Raw genomic sequence first — 17,782 nt, 5'->3', positions numbered from 1 at the left:
ATTCAAATATTTTGGAATGGCATAATGGAGATTATTTCCCACGTCATTCACAAAGAAATTCCTGTACGCCCAGAAATCTGTATCTTTGGCATTATCCCTTAGAACAGTGGTTCTCAAAAGATTTTCAATAATGTAACCCTTTTGTATCATTTCTTTAAGCCAAGTACCCCCAGACCAGCACTAATCATTTTCGGTAGAAAGTGTATATAAACAGGAACAGTACAGCGCTGTCAGCGATAGATTTACTAAACTGAAAAAAAAAACATTTAAATGCTAATGAGAAAAAGAGAAAAAAGCTGTAAAAAAGACAAGCACCTGGAAAAAGATGGTAGAAAGGAACTAAGGCAAGACTAGGTCAAAACTGTATCAAAAACCGTGACATAAGAAAAAAAAAGAGAAACTTGTAAAAAGTAGGACAGTAGAAGGAAGGAAGGCATGAATAGGTCCAAAGAAGGCGACAAATGTTAAATTTTTGGTAGAAAAAATAAATTATTCTACATAAAGAGGAACAATGTTGTGGTCAACAGCCTTGTAACTATTAAACATTTTGTTAAATATCTCATGTACCCCCATTTGAGAAACACTGCCTTAGAACATATGAAAACAAACTTGTCAGCATCTGCTTGCTACACGCAAAACGTCTTATTGCTAGACAGTGGACAAGTGGTTGTCCACCTGTGACCCTATGGATCAATCAACTAGCCTCGTGTAATAGCGATTGAAAGGCTTACATATGCCATTAAACAGAAAAAGCCATATTTTCCATAAAATATGGGATTCATTCATTACAGTTTTTGGAATCAAGACCTAGTAACCTATGTCCTTAAAGATCACGATAACGAGTGAGACTGTAATCGAATCAAATTCAACCTCAGTAATTTTAGATACATTTGCCATCAAAGGTCCACACAGGCAGCAAAAATGTACATGCACTCTATGATCTTGTCACATATCACTTACCGTTTACCCATTTGGTCACAAGCTAGTGTAACATCTCTGAAACCTCTGCAATCACTTCACAATCAAACTGTTAAAATCCTGGACAAAAAAAACAAAGCATTTCTCATTGTCCAATATTACAAAAATACAGATTACTTAACTGGGAAAATATGGTTAAATATTCAAAATTATGTTTTGTCTATAAAATTATTCACGGTTTATCAATTCCTCCTCTCCACCAGTTTGTCAACATCCGAACATCTGACAACAGCAGAACCAGAGGTGCAAGGGGAGATTGTATCATTCCATTTAGGAAAAGTGTATTTGGCCATACTTCTTTCTCTGTTTGAGCTGCTACAGAGTGGAAGCTTACCCCCATAACCATCAGAAATCTAAACACTTACAGCACATTCAAGATCCGGCACCTTGATAATCAGAACTGTCAACATTACCATTAACTCCTTGACCTCGCTGCCCCCTGTTGGCTTCTTGCCGTGTGTGTGTGTGTGTGTGTGTGTGTGTGTGTGTGTGTGTGTGTGTGTGTGTGTGTGTGTGTGTGTGTGTGTGTGTGTTGTGTGTGTGTGTGTGTGTGTGTGTGTGTGTGTGTGTGTGTGTGTGTGTGTGTGTGTGTGTGTGTGTGTGTGTGTGTGTGTGTGTGTGTGTGTGTGTGTGTGATATTCATGTCTTGGTCTAATGTTTGTCTGATTGTGGTCTGTTGTGCTCCTATTGTACTTTTTTGCCTTAATAGTACCTTTCACCAAATGTATTTTAAATGTTATATTGTTATGTAAATGTGTAATTTTATATTCTTTTAGGGTGACTTTTTTTTTACCATCGGTCTAGAGACTGCAGATGAAAAATAGCCTTCTGGCTAACTGGCATATGACAGAAATGTTTATTAATATGCACTGTCTCTAATAAAATAAAGAAAAAAAAAAGTTGTTTCCCATTACAGTTTATTTTTTAATACACAGCTACAGTCAATTTCAAAACTTCTCTTCAACTATATACAAACCCAGACATCAGGAGCGTTGGTAAACCTAACATAATCATGTCCTTATTACAGGGGAGCAATGCGCCGGAGCTTTCGTTGCTAAACGGAACAATCCGCAGCACAGTGGATCCAAATCAACGAGCAGGAACAACTCGAGTAATTATTGGTGCCTCGTGTGTGAAATTGCAGATTAGAGCTCAGGTGGCAACATTAGAGATGAAACAGAGGGTGTTCTACAAACAGGAGAAAATGTCAATATTTATCAGGCACGCACCGAATCCAGGATTCGGCTTTGGATTGGACCGAATATTGGGCTTTTTTGACGAGATTCGATGTCCTTAGAAATTATTATTTATATATATATTTTTTTTTTTAACGAACCGAATCCTACTCTTGCACTACGCGCGATACGCTGGTCGAAGTAATGACTGCGCCGTTGATTACGGGAAGGTGTTTACGTAGGTGGAGTGTTCAATGCAGCAGGCTGTGAGAAAGGGAAAATGGAACTCGTGAGCAGAACAAGTGTTTGGCAGAACTTTCAGCCAAAAGAAGGCCATTCAAGTCCAGCTACATGTTCAATTTGCAATGCAGATTGGTCTCGTGAGGGCGAGGACCCTAAACAATACACAACTTCTGCGTAGGAAATATCCCTAAGACTGAAAAATTGTGCATGAAGGAATCTACAGACAGCAGCCAAAATGCAGCAACTTCAGGTACGGTAAAGGAAGGACAGCCACAGCTACAGACAGTGCTGTGGACGTTGTTTACTTCATTAATGTGTACTGGACTGAGGATGGGGAGGAGGATTCGGTATTCGTTTTCGGCAGAATCTTAACCAGTGGATTCGGTATTCGGCCGAACCCCAAAAATCTGGATTCGGTGCATCCCTACCATTTATCACTCTTTCAACAGTCCATGTAATCCATTTCAGCCAGCGTCATCGTCCCCTGCCCCCTCCCACTCCCTCAGATGAGGAAGATGATGTCATCGGCCACCATGACCTGGTTGTCGTCCTGCATGCGAGCCAGCGCGGCGCGGACCTCGGGCTCGGCGAAGCGCTTCTCGCGCTCCTTGTTGATGTCGTCCATCAGCGTCTTCATCTTGACCGACTGAGCGTGAGCCGACTGGAACACGGCGAACAGCGACGACTTGAACTCCTTCAGCCTGGCGGATATGGGGGGGGGGAAAAAATCTCATTACATTTGGCAGCAACTTCTGGCGGGGACGTTAACACAGACTTGACATCGCATTCCAGTGGCGCCGGCAGGATTTTATTTTATAGTACGCACACAAACCAGCTGGAGCGGTTTACAGTGCCAGAATTTAGCGGTTCTTATATTTAATGTGTATGAGAGTGTGCTCCTAGCCTTCTTTTATCATATCATGACCAGATCATGAAAATATTTTACCGAAGCATTTAGTAAGAGAGTGAGAGCAAGAGTGCGTGAATGAGTGAGAGAGTGAGTGTGAGTGAGAGAGGGAGTGAAAGGAGTGAGTGTGTGAATGAGAGTGAGGGAGTGAGAGTGTAAGAGAGTGAGTGAGAGAGGGAGTGAGTGAGAGAGTGCGAGAGAGTAAATGAGAGCGAGTAAGAGAGTGACCGAGCAACACTTCCTGCTTTCAAAAGTAGCACAAACTGACTTCAGAACTCATTTCGTTACCAAAATTGTATCATATAATCATATTTTGATACACTGACCAGACAAAAATGCAACATCTACTTGGAGAAAATGGTGCGAGCGCTGTAGAAGCGGCGAGATATGTGAGGGCATGTCACAGCCTGAGAGACAACCAGCACAACAACACGTAATGTCTGTAGTTAGTCTTCAGCTTTTGTCTTCTTTCTTAGATACATTATCCTTGATGCTTTGGCAATATTGTCATTTCTGACATTCATGCCAATAAAGCTGTTTGAATTGAGAGAAAGTGAGCGAGAGAGTGAGCGATAGAGTGAGAGAGTGAGCGAAAGAGGGAGAGTGTGAGTAAGATGCGCTCAGAGCAGACAGCTGTCGGCGAGCCTGTACGGAGATCTGAATAACCTGATTTGTGTGCCATGTAAACATCATATTCCAAATATGATCTAAAACGGGATAAGCCTCAAGCCAACGGCAATATTCACGCTCCTATTCAACAACACTCATAAATCAACAACATGCTGGCTCCGCCCGTGGGTTTAGCGGTACTCCGCGACCATGGCAACCAGTTTATCTGCCCATCGAGTCCGTTTAACAGCGCGTGTGCTGTTGGTGAAATAGCGTACAGTATAAATTAATGAGAAAAGTAGTACTGGGAACAGAGCAGAGAACAGCGCTCGCTGCACATTTAGGTATTATCGTTGGGTGCGATTCATGTCCCACAGAAAAACAAATGTGCGCACGGTGCGCGTACAGGATTACAGCTGCCGGCGCTACTGGAGCAGGAAGTAGCAGTGGGAAAAGAAATCTCTTAATATGTTGAGCACTTTCACTTCCGACTATTTCAAGCAGTGTGAATCCATGGCCCACCTCTCTGCAGAGAGCTCCGAGTCTTTGGCCTGGGAAGTGGCCTCCATGGGCTCCTCGTCGTCCCGCAGGGGCTTGGCTGGTTTCGGGGTGCCGGCCTGAACTACAGAGCAGAGAGAGACCAACGTGAGAACTCCACACAGAAACTAAAGCTGCACGCTAGCAAAACTAGGGCTGCACAACATATGTTTTTGACATATTAACTGGCGCAATATACACACACATCGTGAAAGGCTGCGACATATATCGCAAAAGACACTCCGATTTTTTTTGTTTAGTTGAAAGAAAATTTGAGTAGAAAACTATAATGCAAGTTGTCACTTTTTTTATTTAGTTGTGCCTTTTATATTCAATGTTTAATTTGTTCCATAAAAGAACGTTAAAATGATTTTTAAGTTTTAAATTCAACAAGCAGTTGTATTTTAGCAGAATACTGTACGCAGCAGAAATGATACACTCAAATAATCGACACACACACCTAAGCCTGCAATCAAAATATTACTCAAGGGTACAAAAGTATCAGCCAATTTTACATAAAGCATTAAATATTAATTATTATAGGACTATCATCACTGATGTGTAGACATGCAGAAGACTTACATCTGGCTGAGGTCCAACTCATTTTAATTATTATACCGTTATACTGTCAATTTATTATGTTCTATAAACGGGCATGCTTTGTTATTTAAAATCTTTATATGCACACGTAACCAGTAACTAAAAGCGGTCAAAGTCATGTGGTAGAGCTGGGCAATATATCGATATTATATTGATAACGTGATATGAGACTAGATATCTTCTTAGATTTTGGATATTGTAATATCCTAATATGGCATAAGTGGTGTCTTTTCCTGGTTTTAAAGGCTGCATTACAGTGAAGTGATGTCATTTTCTGAAATTACCCGACTGTTTCTAGCTCTTCTATTTTTACCTTTACCCACTTAGTCATTATATCCACATGGCCAATAATTGGTTCTACGAGAGTTTGAATGAAAATTCTATAAACAAAGTTGAGTTTTTTTTTTTTTTTTTGGCCTGCTGCATGCAGATTTAAGTATGTGTAGGTATGGATAGAGCAGAAAGTCAGTGCTCCAGGGACATAGAAGCCATGCTGACCGGACATACCGAGTCTTAGGAATCACATTTTAAAAATGTGATTCTAGTACAAACTGATTTAGTCAGTCTCAGTTATGTTTACGCTACGTCACATGCCATCATTTCACGGTTTATCCTTCAGAAGGCTGAAAAAAAAAAAAAAAAGGGACAACAACATCTGGCGGAAAAAGCAGATGTCCTAAAGTGAGCCTGAGAGTCTGGAGTGAGTCATTGAGAAAGTGAAAGCAGACGGCAGCAGTGTGGGAAGGGAATTTAAAAGTGATGCTTACTGTCGGGGACGTTCTGCTCCTCGCTGAAGTCATACGGGCTGTAGGGATCGCTGCCCTGAGAGCCCCGGCGCCCCCTGCAGGACACACACAGGTTAGTGCCGGTCGGTCACCATGGCAACGAGAGCTTTTCGTTTTTAATTAACATGCATCAGCAGTGGTGGAAGAAGCATTCAGATCCTTGACTTACGTAAGAGTGCTAATACCACGCTGGAAAAATACAGTTACAAGTAAAAGTCCCGCATTGAAAAGGTTACTTAAGCAAAAGTATCTAAGTATCATCAGTAAAATTTACTGAAAAGTATTAAAAGTAAAAGTATTCAATGCAGAAAAATAACATTTCAGAATATGGAAACGATCCTAACTGTTCTGTGTTTAGTCGGCTAATCATTTCAGCTGGACTGGTAGGTCTATACATTGTTGGATAGTTTAACTTATAATAAAATAATCTGATTTCACAATCTACATCCGTTTTGTACATAGAGGATTAGGGCCAAACGGGAAATTTTTTTTATTTGAGTTCTGAGTTTAAAGAAAAAAAGTCACAAATTGGACATTTAAGTCAAAAAAAGAATTCTGAGAAGCCCAGAATTCTGCCGCTTTTTTTTTTGAATAAATCTGACTTTAATCTCTCAACTCAATACATTTTTTCACAAGGCCCTAATCCTCTTCCGTGGTTTTGCGTTAAAAAAAAAAATCTTAAATAGTGAAGTAACTAAAGCTCAGTCAGGTGAATGTAGTGGAGTAACAAGTCCAATATTTCTCTCTGAAATATAGCGGAGTAGAAGTAGAACGTGGCATGAAAAGAAAAGTACAAGTTCCTGAAATTTGTACTCGAGTACAGTACTTAGGTAAATTTACTTAGTTACATTCCACCACTGTGGATCAGAAGTGTGTATCTGTGTGTGCCACTAGGTGCTTACCTCTTCTTGGTGGTTTTCTGGGAACGCTGAGTGGCCGACTCCTCCTCCTCTTCCTCCTCTGAAGCAGAGTCGCGCTGCTGTCGAGACCGTTTCTTCTCTTTCTCCAGAACCTGCAGAGGAAACCAGAAGAGCCATGTGTGAGCTTCTTCCACATCGTTACCACGGGGTCGCTTTACCCAAAAAAAACATCCTTCCGTTCTTCAGCGGCCACAGACCTTTTTAAAGTAGGCGAACTGGACGAGCTCCACGGCCACCTCCGAGTCCTCCAGCTCCACGGCTTTGCTCATGCGGGCCTTGGCGTGCGCGGTGGACAGGCGGATCAGCGTCTCCAGCGTACGGGCCGTCACTGGAGAGGTCTGGGGGAGGGAGGGAGGGACAGGGTCAGAGCACGCTAAAGACGTACAGTACAACGCATCTCCACTTTCTCCCACTGTACAAAAGTGACGCCCAAATCTCCCGGATATGGGTGTTGCCGTCTTGTGATTTAGGAGTCTCAGGCTGCGCAGTATTGATCAGGCCGTGGTTTGGAAGTCCCGCCCATACACCCAACCTGACCGATCACAGCTGTCAATCATGACTTTTCACCCCGTTTTTATAGCATCCAATAACTAATGAAAACCAAACTGATCAGAAAAAAAAATAAAAAATACACACTTGAAGAAACATCAGCGTGATCACAATGACCTAAAGAAACCAACCACACACACCACCTTTTGAAAAAAAAAAATAAATAAATAAATAGGCTTTGACGTGTACTTATTTTACTGCAGCCAGCCACCAGGGGGAGATTAGGATGTTTCAGCTTCACTTACTACAGTGTAAGCATCAAGCCCTGCAACACCAGCAGCTGTGTAAATTATAGAGTGTGGTCTAGACCTACTCTATCTGTAAAGTGTCTCGAGATAACTTATGTTATGATTTGATACTATAAATAAAATTGAATTGAATTGAATTGAATTGTGTATCAAGGTCATTTGTGTGACTTTACATGATAAACACAGGTGTAAATAATGCAATTAATGATGGATGAATTCCATTTGGCTGCTCCAGTTCCAGGGTCCTGGCATTGTGCATGCTGAGCTTTAATAGAGTGAGTGAGTGAGTGAGTGAGTGAGTGAGTGAGTGAGTGAGTGAGTGAGCGAGCACATTGGGGTATGTGTGGATGTTGGGTGTGTGTGTGTTGGGGTATGTGTGTTAGCGTAGGTGTATGTGTGTGTGTTAGCGTAGGGGTATGTGTGTTAGCGTAGGTGTGTGTGTGTTAGCGTAGGGGTATGTGTGTTAGCGTAGGGGTATGTGTGTTAGCGTAGGTGTGTGTGTGTTAGCGTAGGTGTGTGTTAGCGTAGGTGTGTGTGTGTGTTAGCGTAGGTGTGTGTGTGTGTGAGAGAGAGATGGGGGTGTGTGTGCGCACGTTGGGGTATGTGTGTGTTGGGTGTGTGATGGGGTGTGTGTTAGCGTAGGTAGGTGTGTGAGAGAGAGATATTGTGTGTGTGTGTGTGTGTGTGTGTGTGTGTGTGTGTGTGGCGCTCTCCTGCTCACCCGGGCGATGTCAGCGCCCATCTGCTCCTGGCTCCTGAGCCGCGAGTACTCCTCTGCGATGTGATTGGCTGCCTCCTCGGTCAGCACGGGGGTCACAGCCTTGGCGATGTGGATGTACTTCCTCATGAACTCCTTGCTCACAATCTTATCCCTGAAACAAAAAGGGGAACACCGTTTGTACCCGTCGGCTCTACCCTTAAACCGGGCGCCCAGATGTGCGGTTTTCAGTCCCTGCCGAGGCGGGCGCTGGGCTCTGTGCTGCATGTTTTTTGTCCCCCCCCCCCCCCCCCCCTCTCCCTCCGCAGCTATCACGTATAGGTTCTTGTAACAGATGTGCCGCCCCCCCTAGACGCCATCGCCATGGCTGGAAACAAACCCAGGGAATATACAAGTTTAGATCTCTTTAAACTAATTAGGGCTGCGACTGATATTATGGGCCTTCAGCTGGTTTTAAAGTGCCTTTGTGTAAAGCACTATATAAATAAAAATTATTATTAACAATTATTTTCATTGTCCATTAATCTAAAGTTGATTATTTTCTCGATTAAATGATTAGTTGTGTGGTCTATGAAATGCCAGAAAATGGGGATGAGTGTTTCCCAAAGTCCAAGAGGACGCCCTGAAAACGTCTCGTTTTGTCCACAATAGGGGTGGGGACAAAAATTTAAAATTGTATGCATCGTCATGTTTTCCACGACAATTTTTTAAATAGATTATTTTCCCTAGAACCGATATTTATTTATTTTTACCAAGGATTCACCTAAATATTTTCTGTTTGTACGGTATAGATGACTACATCGTATCCATTTTCTGACCGGAGGCAGAATATCCATGTTATGTACTTCTTTTTATTTTTTATTAATGTCTCTAGAAGTGTATTATTCAACTTCTGTTTTTGCTGAAGGAGGAAAAAAATAAAAATCGCAATACTCAATACTATCGAATCTCAATACTTCCAGAATCCCAATAAAAGTGTGTAATTTTGTGGGTTTTTTTTTCCCCTCAACGAAAATGAGAATAATGATACAAAAATAATCATTCCCTCCAATATCGTGAATCCTATCACAATATCAGTCAAAAATAATCTCAATTAGATATTTTCCTAATACCGTGCAGCCCTAAGCTGCAATCAGAGAAGATGGACTTCTTTTCATAAAAAAATAAATATAAAAAGATTTCATCGAATATCAAAGCAGTTGGCGGTTTAATTTTGTGGTTGACAACTAATGGATGAACGTTTGCAGCTCTAAAACACATACTGACTTATCACACAGAACCCAGTGAGCCGGTACCTGCTCCCTCCTGCTCGCGGGGGTCCCGGTAGCGGTGCATCCGCAGCACGTGATCGGCGATCTCGCGGTCGTGCTCGGCGTCCATCTGGTCCAGCACGATGAACAGGAGGTCGAAACGGGACAGCAGGGAGTCCTGGAGGCCGATGTTCTCCATGGGGGTCTTATACTGGTCGTACTGCAAAAAGAGAGAGAGAAGTTTTTTTTGAAAGAGTAGGGGGCATTTTTGTACGCGTTAAAGCTTTAAGTGAAACCCGTTAACTGGAGCCATAACCGGATCAGGTCCTCACCCTGCCGTAGACGGGGTTGGCGGCCGCCAGCACAGAGCAGCGGGCGTTGAGGCGGGCGTGGATGCCAGCCTTGGCGATGGTGACGCGGCCCTGCTCCATCACCTCGTGGATGGCCGTGCGGTCCATGTCGGACATTTTGTCGAACTCGTCGATGCACACCACGCCGCGGTCGGCCAGCACCATGGCCCCCGCCTCCAGACGCCGCTCACCTTTGGGGGAGAAAGATTTATTTTTTTTAAGTTTTCCCGCGTGAGCTGCAGTACATAGCAGAAATGTTTGTGCGTGCGCAGATTATGTTCCCGTGCGCGGCGGATGTGTTGGTGTGCCGTACCGGTCTCCTGGTCAGTGGTGACTGCGGCGGTCAGACCCACGCCGGAGGAGCCGCGGCCGGTGGTGGCGATGGCCCGGGGCGCTGTGTGGAGCACGTAGCGCAGCAGCTGGGACTTTGCCACCGATGGATCACCTGGGAAACAGATTGGCTGACATTAACCACTATTAGAGCTGCAAAGACTGATCGATTAATTAATTGACTTAAATCATTTGCCAACTATTTTAAATAATCAATTCATCGTTTTGAGTTATATATATATATATATATATATATATATATATATATATATAAAATCAGTTGCAGCCTTAACCATTTTCTCCCAAACAAATCTTAGATATTACAGCAGACAGCTAGCTCATTAGTACTGGATGGGGGACATTTGTTTTAAATTAGCAGGAAAAAAAAGGCTGCGTACGTACCGATGAGCAGGATGTTGATGTCTCCTCTGATGCGCGAACCGTTGTCCAGCACCTTCTCGGCGCCGCCCAGCAACATGCACAGGATGGCCTTCTTGATGTACTCGTGGCCGTGGATGCTGGGAGCCAGGGAGCGCGACAGCTGATCAAACACGTCCTGGCGAGTCTGGCTGAAGTTTCGGATTTTGGCTATATCGTCCGCCGAGAAGTTGGGGGACACTTCCTTGCTCATCTGCTTGATGTGGCAGGCTATCATGATGGTCCTGCGAACAAGAAGAAGTAGGGTGTACATTTATTAATAAAAAGGACGAGGGTGAAGTCAGCCGCTCGAAAACACACTACTGGTGCTTCTCCCCTGTCGCTTAAATCGCCTCCACTTGCCTCCCTTCCTCGCGTCTTAGTCCCTCCCACCGAGGAGGCACGGGAGAGATGCGAAAGATGCAGCTCGAGTATCCCGGTGTATTCCAAATGGGGGTACGCATACACCCTAGGGGTACTTTTGAGTACTGCAGGGGGTACGGGAGATTATTTTAAATGTTAAAGCTATAGCGCATAGTTTCTGTTGCCCCCATGAGGAATTCTAAGTAATGACAACAACACTGTCGGCGCATCTACATGATACAAGCCTTACGTGATCGCGCACCCGCTCCCACGCCCCCTTCACCCAGTTGCTAGTAGCCAAGGAGGACACGGAGGATTAATAAAACATGGACTCTTCAGAAGAGGTTCCCATCTTCACTCGAGTTTCTGTACAGGAAAGTCACCAGACAATTTTCTGAACATAGTCATTAGAGCTGGGCAATATATCGATATTATATCGGTATCGTGATATGAGACTAGATATCGTCTTAGATTTTGGAAATCGTAATATCGTAAATGGCTTAAGTGTTGTCTTTTCCTGGTTTTAAAGGCTGCATTACAGTAAAGTGATGTCATTTTCTGAACTTACCAGACTGTAGTAACTGTTATATTATTTGCTTTTACCAACTTAGTCATTATATACACATAACTGATGATTATTTATCAAAAATCTCAATGTAAATATGTCGTGAAAGCACCAATAGTCAACACTACAATATCGTTGCGGTATCTATAGAGGTATTTGGTCAAAAATATCGTGATATTTGATTTTCGCCTTGCCCTAATAGTCATACAGAGAGAGTTGTGTGGAGCTGGTATTCTTAATTAGCTTTGTAGCAACTCATTTGGCAACGGCTTGAATGTAACGGACGTTCATTAATATCAAAAAGTTACGCACTAAAAGTTTAATTAAAAAAAATTAAAAAATAAAGTCATGCATAATTCCTAAAATAATTACACTATAATAATGAATACATTCATTGATTCCAAACATTTGAAATGTAGAATTTAAGTTAGGGATGTCCTGATCGGCAAGTATTGTATATAGTTTTTTAACTGATGGGGGATCTGCAGTGATCACCTCACTCCTATCATGAACGGCAGTATATTCTACACCATTTAAAAAAAAAAAAGGAGAAGTTGATTTAATATGAGTTTTACAAAAAAAAAAAATGCTAGCTTTACTACATTAAAATGTATTAAGCTGAAGACATCTTTTAGATACTTTGTAACTTTTGTAACAAGAAAACAGTGCACTGCTCTATTATCTTATGTATTGACAGATATTCAATATAAAAAAAAAAAAAAAAAAAATGGGATCAGAGACAAAAAAAGCTGATCGGGACATCCCTAGTTGTTATTTTAGTTAATGTCTTTACTTCTTATCCTTAGTTACGCAAGTCTGCCTGTCTGTTTGTTTTACTTTAATGTATTTATAGGACTGTTTGCTTTAATCATCCGCTTTTAAGCATCTAGGTTGCTGCCCCAGTCATTTGTCTTTCTATGTGGCTGCTGGTCCATGTTTGCTTTACGGTTAGTTTTTAAAATCATATGTGACTGCCTGTTTGTCCGCTTCAAATTGTTCAGTTTGCATGTCTATTTTATAGTGTCATTTCTAAAAGCCTAACCAGGGACAAGGACCGCAAATAAGCCTATGGCTAGAAGTCCCACATACATTGCATCGGCCGCACTTTGGATGGAACAGTGCCTATATGTATTGTCCCTGACAAATAAACTGATAAAATAATTCAAGTTACATCTTTGTTGTTTAGTAAATCAGACACTGATGGCGCAGCGCCGTGTTGTGCTTATTTGCGTGTGCGCTGGCCAGAAGGTACTTGGATGAAAAACAATATCTCAAAAAAGGGGGTACATTCTTGGGAGAAAAGCAAAAGTTTGAGAGTTTATCCCGTCGGACCTGAATGTGCCAGAGGTGAAGCCTCCCTTCTTGCCGGGCAGGCAGCGGTACGTGCCGATGACCTGCACCCGGTCCCCCGGTTTGACCACGTCCACCAGGTCGTTGTCCAGGATGATGTCCACCGAGCGGGGCAGCTGGCCGGCGGGCGCCTTCTCCGGCATCTCCTGCACCGTGATGGTCTGGTGGTCCTTGTAGACGGAGAGACCAAACTCCGTCTCCAGAGGGTTGTTCTCCTCGTCCTGGCGAAGAGAGGCACAAACAGAAGGCCTAAGGGGATATTTTGTGGATTTTCTTAGGCCCATTTGTCGAATCAAAGAACCCTCAGGGAGACCGGATGGTGCAATGATAAGTAAATAGATACATTTTCTGAAAGCACCAATAGTCAACACTACAATATCGCCGCAATATCGATAGAGGTATTTGGTCAAAAAGGATCTGAGAATTTGAGCCTGTCAGCGGCTTTTACTTCCTTTTTTTTTTTTTTTTTTTTTTTTTTTAAAAGGTGCCCTGCCACACATATTTCATTCCTTTGTGGTAATGTCTGAAATTCTACCATGGACTAACATTTTTTGTGGAAAAAATGCCTTGGTTACCTTGTTTCAAGCCAGTCTAGCGTGGTATAGAAAGCCTGCAGGAAGACTCGGCTCGATTTGTGCCAGTTCTCATTAATATTCAACAAGCTAAGCTGCTTGACTCTGATTGGCTAACAGCTAGCCAATGAGAGCCTGGCTATCAGCATCCTTTACCCAGCGCAACTGGGCGAGCTCATGAATAGTAATGAGCTCAGGCAATATGATGTCAGACTGACCAGCTTTTGTACTGGGCTTGATTTTTCCGCTCATTTCTTTTCAGTGGCTAGAGCTGACAAAGGAGGTAGCAGTTCATTTTCACATTCACACGATAACACAAACACATATGGACGTAACATATTTCAAAAAACGCAAGTAAAAAACGGTTTTGTGCGGTAGGGCATCTTTAACGGTTTAACAGATTATTACAAACAGTCAAAATACTTATCGGCCATTAAACAGTGACTAAAACATGAACCACAGACTGCTCAAGCTAAATGGCTAAGCACACACATTGTGAGCTGTAAAGCATCTCTTGAGAAGGGACATCACGGTTAGTCTAGGTTATAGAGCTATTCAAGAACCTGAAATGGCTAAATCAAACATCTGGGCTGCTCTAAGCGTAGTTACCTTGGTGGGGTAGATGGCACTGGAAGGGAAGGCATCCAGCGAGGTCATGTCCGTGTACTTCCTTTCCATGGTTTTCTTGGTGGCCGGGCAGTAGTGGACGCTGCGCACCACTTTAGGACGCACAAGGGAACCTGAAGAAGAATGGGAAGCGGGTAATCAGGGGGGTTTCCTGCATGGAGAAAGTTTGGCGCCCACCCTCCCAAGGAGGTTTTTAGCTCCGGTCAAAAGGAAAATCACGGGCGCCAAAATGTAACATTTGCAGCATTGAGGCTCCCGCTGTAAAACTGTAACTTAACTGTATGACAAACACTATGATGTGACACTATCTGCGGTAGGGGTGGTTGGTTACACTACAAAAGCCCCTTTACTGCATTATATTCCATTACATTTTTAGATGTAATGTAACTTGCCACCAGAATTTTGTGTTTTCCTTGGCATAAATGAAGTAGTTTTCACCATAAATTGGTGCCTAAAAATGAATCAGAAAGCAGGACATGAAAGTTCCTTGGGTAGGACCCCCAGCTCCCCCTACTTAAAGTGTGTCCCACCAAAAGGCCCATTCTGAGCCATAAAAAAAACAACAACTTGTAATCATATACATGTTCTTATTACCTGGAAAGGGAAACATTTTGAAACAAAGATTACATCAACTGCAAAAAGCAGTCAAAGAAGAACCCCCAAGATAGGGGAGGTAAACAATGACTCACACTTTGTGATGATGCCCTCTACGCACACCATGCTGCCCAGCAGGCGGGCGGTCAGGGTGCGGGGGGTGACGTGCTTGGTGCCGAAGCTGCCCTCCAGGGCGATGAAGAACTCCTCGTACTGCTTGGCGTAGGTGGCGTCCACTGAGGCCACCAGGTCCTTCAGAGCCCGCTGGAACGCCAGCAGCTCCTCAAACGCATTGCTCATCAGTCTGCCAGAGGCAATCAAAACATCCGAGTCATGGTAGGCAGGGTTCAGCGTTAGCACAATTTACCCAGCCAAATTCTGGTAAATTATATATGCAAGTGGCTGGTAGCAGGGGAAAAAAACAATGGTAAGCGTTTGAGTGGCTTGGTAAAATGTGAACATTCACTGGCCATTTGGATGGCAGACGAAAAAAAGTTAATTTTGAACCGTGATGGTAGGGCTGTGCAATTACCATTTTCTCATTGCGATTTTGGCTCCAACAATCACAAAAATAATGTAATCATGAATATCTATTATTTTGCACGTAATCTGTTATTTCGTCTTGTGTTCTAAAGGACACGTGCACCTTCGCCCCTTAACTAAGCGAAGGCTAAACTCACTTAGCCAACATTTGAATATATTTTTTAGGCATTGTTTAGCAGCAAAGGCCGCTGGAGTTAGTACTAGGGGTGTGAATCTTCACCGGTCTAGCGATTCAATTCGATATCACGATGCATCACCTCTTCCATATCATCATCATCATCATTATTATTATAATAATATTGCTTCGCATGGTTTCATCAACAAATTCAAGCAGTCAGATCTAGATAAACTCCCTTTTTAATTGTATCTGCTGTTGAAGAAGACTCTTCCTGAATGTAGCGGAGTCTGAACACCGCAGACAAAAACAAAAAAGCAGCGACCGGAAAATCAACAAGCAACCTCAGCAGGCAATAATCAATTATGGTCTGTCACTGCACCGATGCATAATCATCCATGTCCGCGTCGCAATGCACTGATTCAACGATACATTTCAACACCCCTAGTTAGTGCTGAGGCTAATGGTACACACCCCCTACCCAGTGAGCTACCTGGGCAACCCATTTGAATAAATTTTCTTAAATATGTGGCCAAATGATCCTAGTTCAGAGGATATGCCCCTTTATAGGGGGAGGGGGGATTGGGGTAGTTACATCCCCCAATAATCAAAACTGGGCTTAAGGTTTTTCACGTTATCAATGTTTTTGTCGCTTTTCCGACATTTGTTGCCTTTTGTCAAATCTTCGACAATTTTGTCGGCTGAGTTTTTTTCCAAAGTTTTGGCCTATTTTTCCAACATGTCGACCCTTTTGATGTTTAGTAGCTTTTGACAATTTTTTGGTTTTTTTTAAGCTTTTTCGAGTTTTCCATTCCTGACAATTTTGCTTATGTTTTTGTCGCTTTTTTTAATACCACCACCCCCCCCCCCCAAATGTTGAACCCAAAGTTACGCCCTTTGTCCCCCCCCTCCAATGTTGAAAGAAAACCTACACTCTTCTGGTTTAGCTCACTGTGCCTACCCCAAACAGTTTTGAGCAAGTTATACAATTTATAAGCCATGGAAATGACAATGCACACACACGAGCTCCCTTCCTTACTTTGCAGCCCGGGCCTCGTTGCGTCTCCTCAGGTCGTTGATGTTGACGGTGAGTCGAGCTTTATTCTCACTGATCATGTCCCGGACTTTGCTCTGGTAAACCCCCTGGTCTTGCTGCAGGAAACAGAGAGAAGAGCGATTGTTTTTTTTTCCATTCTAAGCCCAAAAACATTCGAGAAGGATTTCACTGGACTTAAGAGGAATGACGCACTATTTTAAGGCTAACTAACGTTAAACACAGTTGCTACGTTAGCTACACTTGAAACGGACTCAAATGTTGCACCAAGCTTCGTAGTAATGCGTAGCACTTGCAAAACTGATGTCAGTGAGCTGTCAGCAGCAATAGTTCTTGCAAACTAAGCAAATGAAGGGTAACGTTAACGTTTGTTCTTTTGTTGTGGCCGCATGGTTTCTCATTTCATCACACGTTCATTCATTTTCATTATTTAACCGGATAAAAGTCAGACTTACGTCGTCGTCCAGAAAGTCCAGGTAGTCCCTCTGAGCCTCTCTCATCGCCAGGTCATCTACGACGTCGGTTGCCATTATAAGCGCTTATTTGTTTCTACTTTAAAACCTTAAAATATTGCGCACAGAGTTTGGTACGGTGTGTGCTCTGCTGCCGTCAAACTACACACTGAAGGGTTTTCGCGCCACTGCGTGCCGGGTACAAGTGGAGCGTAAGACGCGATTGGTCATTTCGGTGAGTACGTTTTGCATTGTCGGCGGGTAAACGTACAGCTGTCCAATAGAATCCGCCGGGAAACCACATGACCCCGCCCCCTCGGGAACTCGCGCGAAAATGGAGCCGGAAGGGGCGGGCTGTTAAAAAGGAGGAAACGCTCACCAAGCATTTTGTCTATTTGTCCAGTAGATGGTGACATAAACCAACCAACCTAAATGAAATATAGAAATACATTTAATATAGGCTAGTAATACATAGTTTGTCAAGGTATAACAGTTAAACATGTTTTAAACATAAAAAGCAAACCTAACACATGTAATGTAAAAGCTTGAGTTGTCCGATAATGTTAGTTGTGCATTTGTCACAGACATTTTGTATATATGTAGGTATGATGATACAGTTCACAGTGTAGTATATAGTAGTACATATGACTACACTTAAATATAAACTCCTTTTTTAAGATTGTTTAATCCAAATAGATTTACAGCATGCGGTAGTGTCATTAATATATCTGAATCGTTTACCAAGTACAAAACCGACCATGCAGCAAAACATTCTCTGTGTGATTTATTTTACATATGAAATTAAACTAAACAATAAAAGCCAAATGCAGAACTGATGGGCCTTTCTGTGAATAAATATACTGGGCTGACAGAAATGGACACACACACACACACACACACACACACACACACAGCCATATATATTATATAT

General features: G+C 42.8%; 1 protein-coding gene across 1 annotated transcript; it reads right to left on the bottom strand.

Annotated features, from left to right (window-relative positions):
- Nucleotides 1-1,878: 1,878 nt before the first annotated feature.
- On the bottom strand, nucleotides 1,879-17,071 carry mcm3 (minichromosome maintenance complex component 3). The gene is made up of 15 exons (XM_039782255.1): nucleotides 16,855-17,071; nucleotides 16,385-16,497; nucleotides 14,783-14,991; nucleotides 14,076-14,206; nucleotides 12,877-13,115; nucleotides 10,602-10,861; nucleotides 10,183-10,314; nucleotides 9,852-10,060; nucleotides 9,565-9,739; nucleotides 8,273-8,565; nucleotides 6,952-7,092; nucleotides 6,737-6,846; nucleotides 5,817-5,890; nucleotides 4,435-4,534; nucleotides 1,879-3,097 (listed from the first exon to the last, which is right to left on the bottom strand). Exons 1-15 carry the CDS (start codon nucleotides 16,927-16,929, stop codon nucleotides 2,899-2,901), a joined length of 2,460 nt encoding a protein of 819 aa, XP_039638189.1. The 5' UTR covers nucleotides 16,930-17,071; the 3' UTR covers nucleotides 1,879-2,898.
- Between the last annotated feature and the right edge of the window lie 711 nt (nucleotides 17,072-17,782).

The sequence above is a fragment of the Perca fluviatilis genome, chromosome 18, assembly GCF_010015445.1.
Source record: "Perca fluviatilis chromosome 18, GENO_Pfluv_1.0, whole genome shotgun sequence".
Taxonomy (NCBI): domain Eukaryota; kingdom Metazoa; phylum Chordata; class Actinopteri; order Perciformes; family Percidae; genus Perca; species Perca fluviatilis.
This window is presented reverse-complemented; position numbering and strand designations above follow the sequence as displayed.

Bases quoted from the DNA above. Each gene is read 5' to 3' on its own strand.
- mcm3 (XM_039782255.1), bottom strand. From the start codon at position 16,929: ATGGCAACCGACGTCGTAGATGACCTGGCGATGAGAGAGGCTCAGAGG. The intron at 14,207-14,782 runs GTGAGTCATTGT...ATTCTTCTTCAG, and splicing joins AGAGGGCATCATCACAAAGT to GTTCCCTTGTGCGTCCTAAA. The intron at 7,093-8,272 runs GTGAGCAGGAGA...TCCCTCCCCCAG, and splicing joins TGGGCGCTGACATCGCCCGG to ACCTCTCCAGTGACGGCCCG.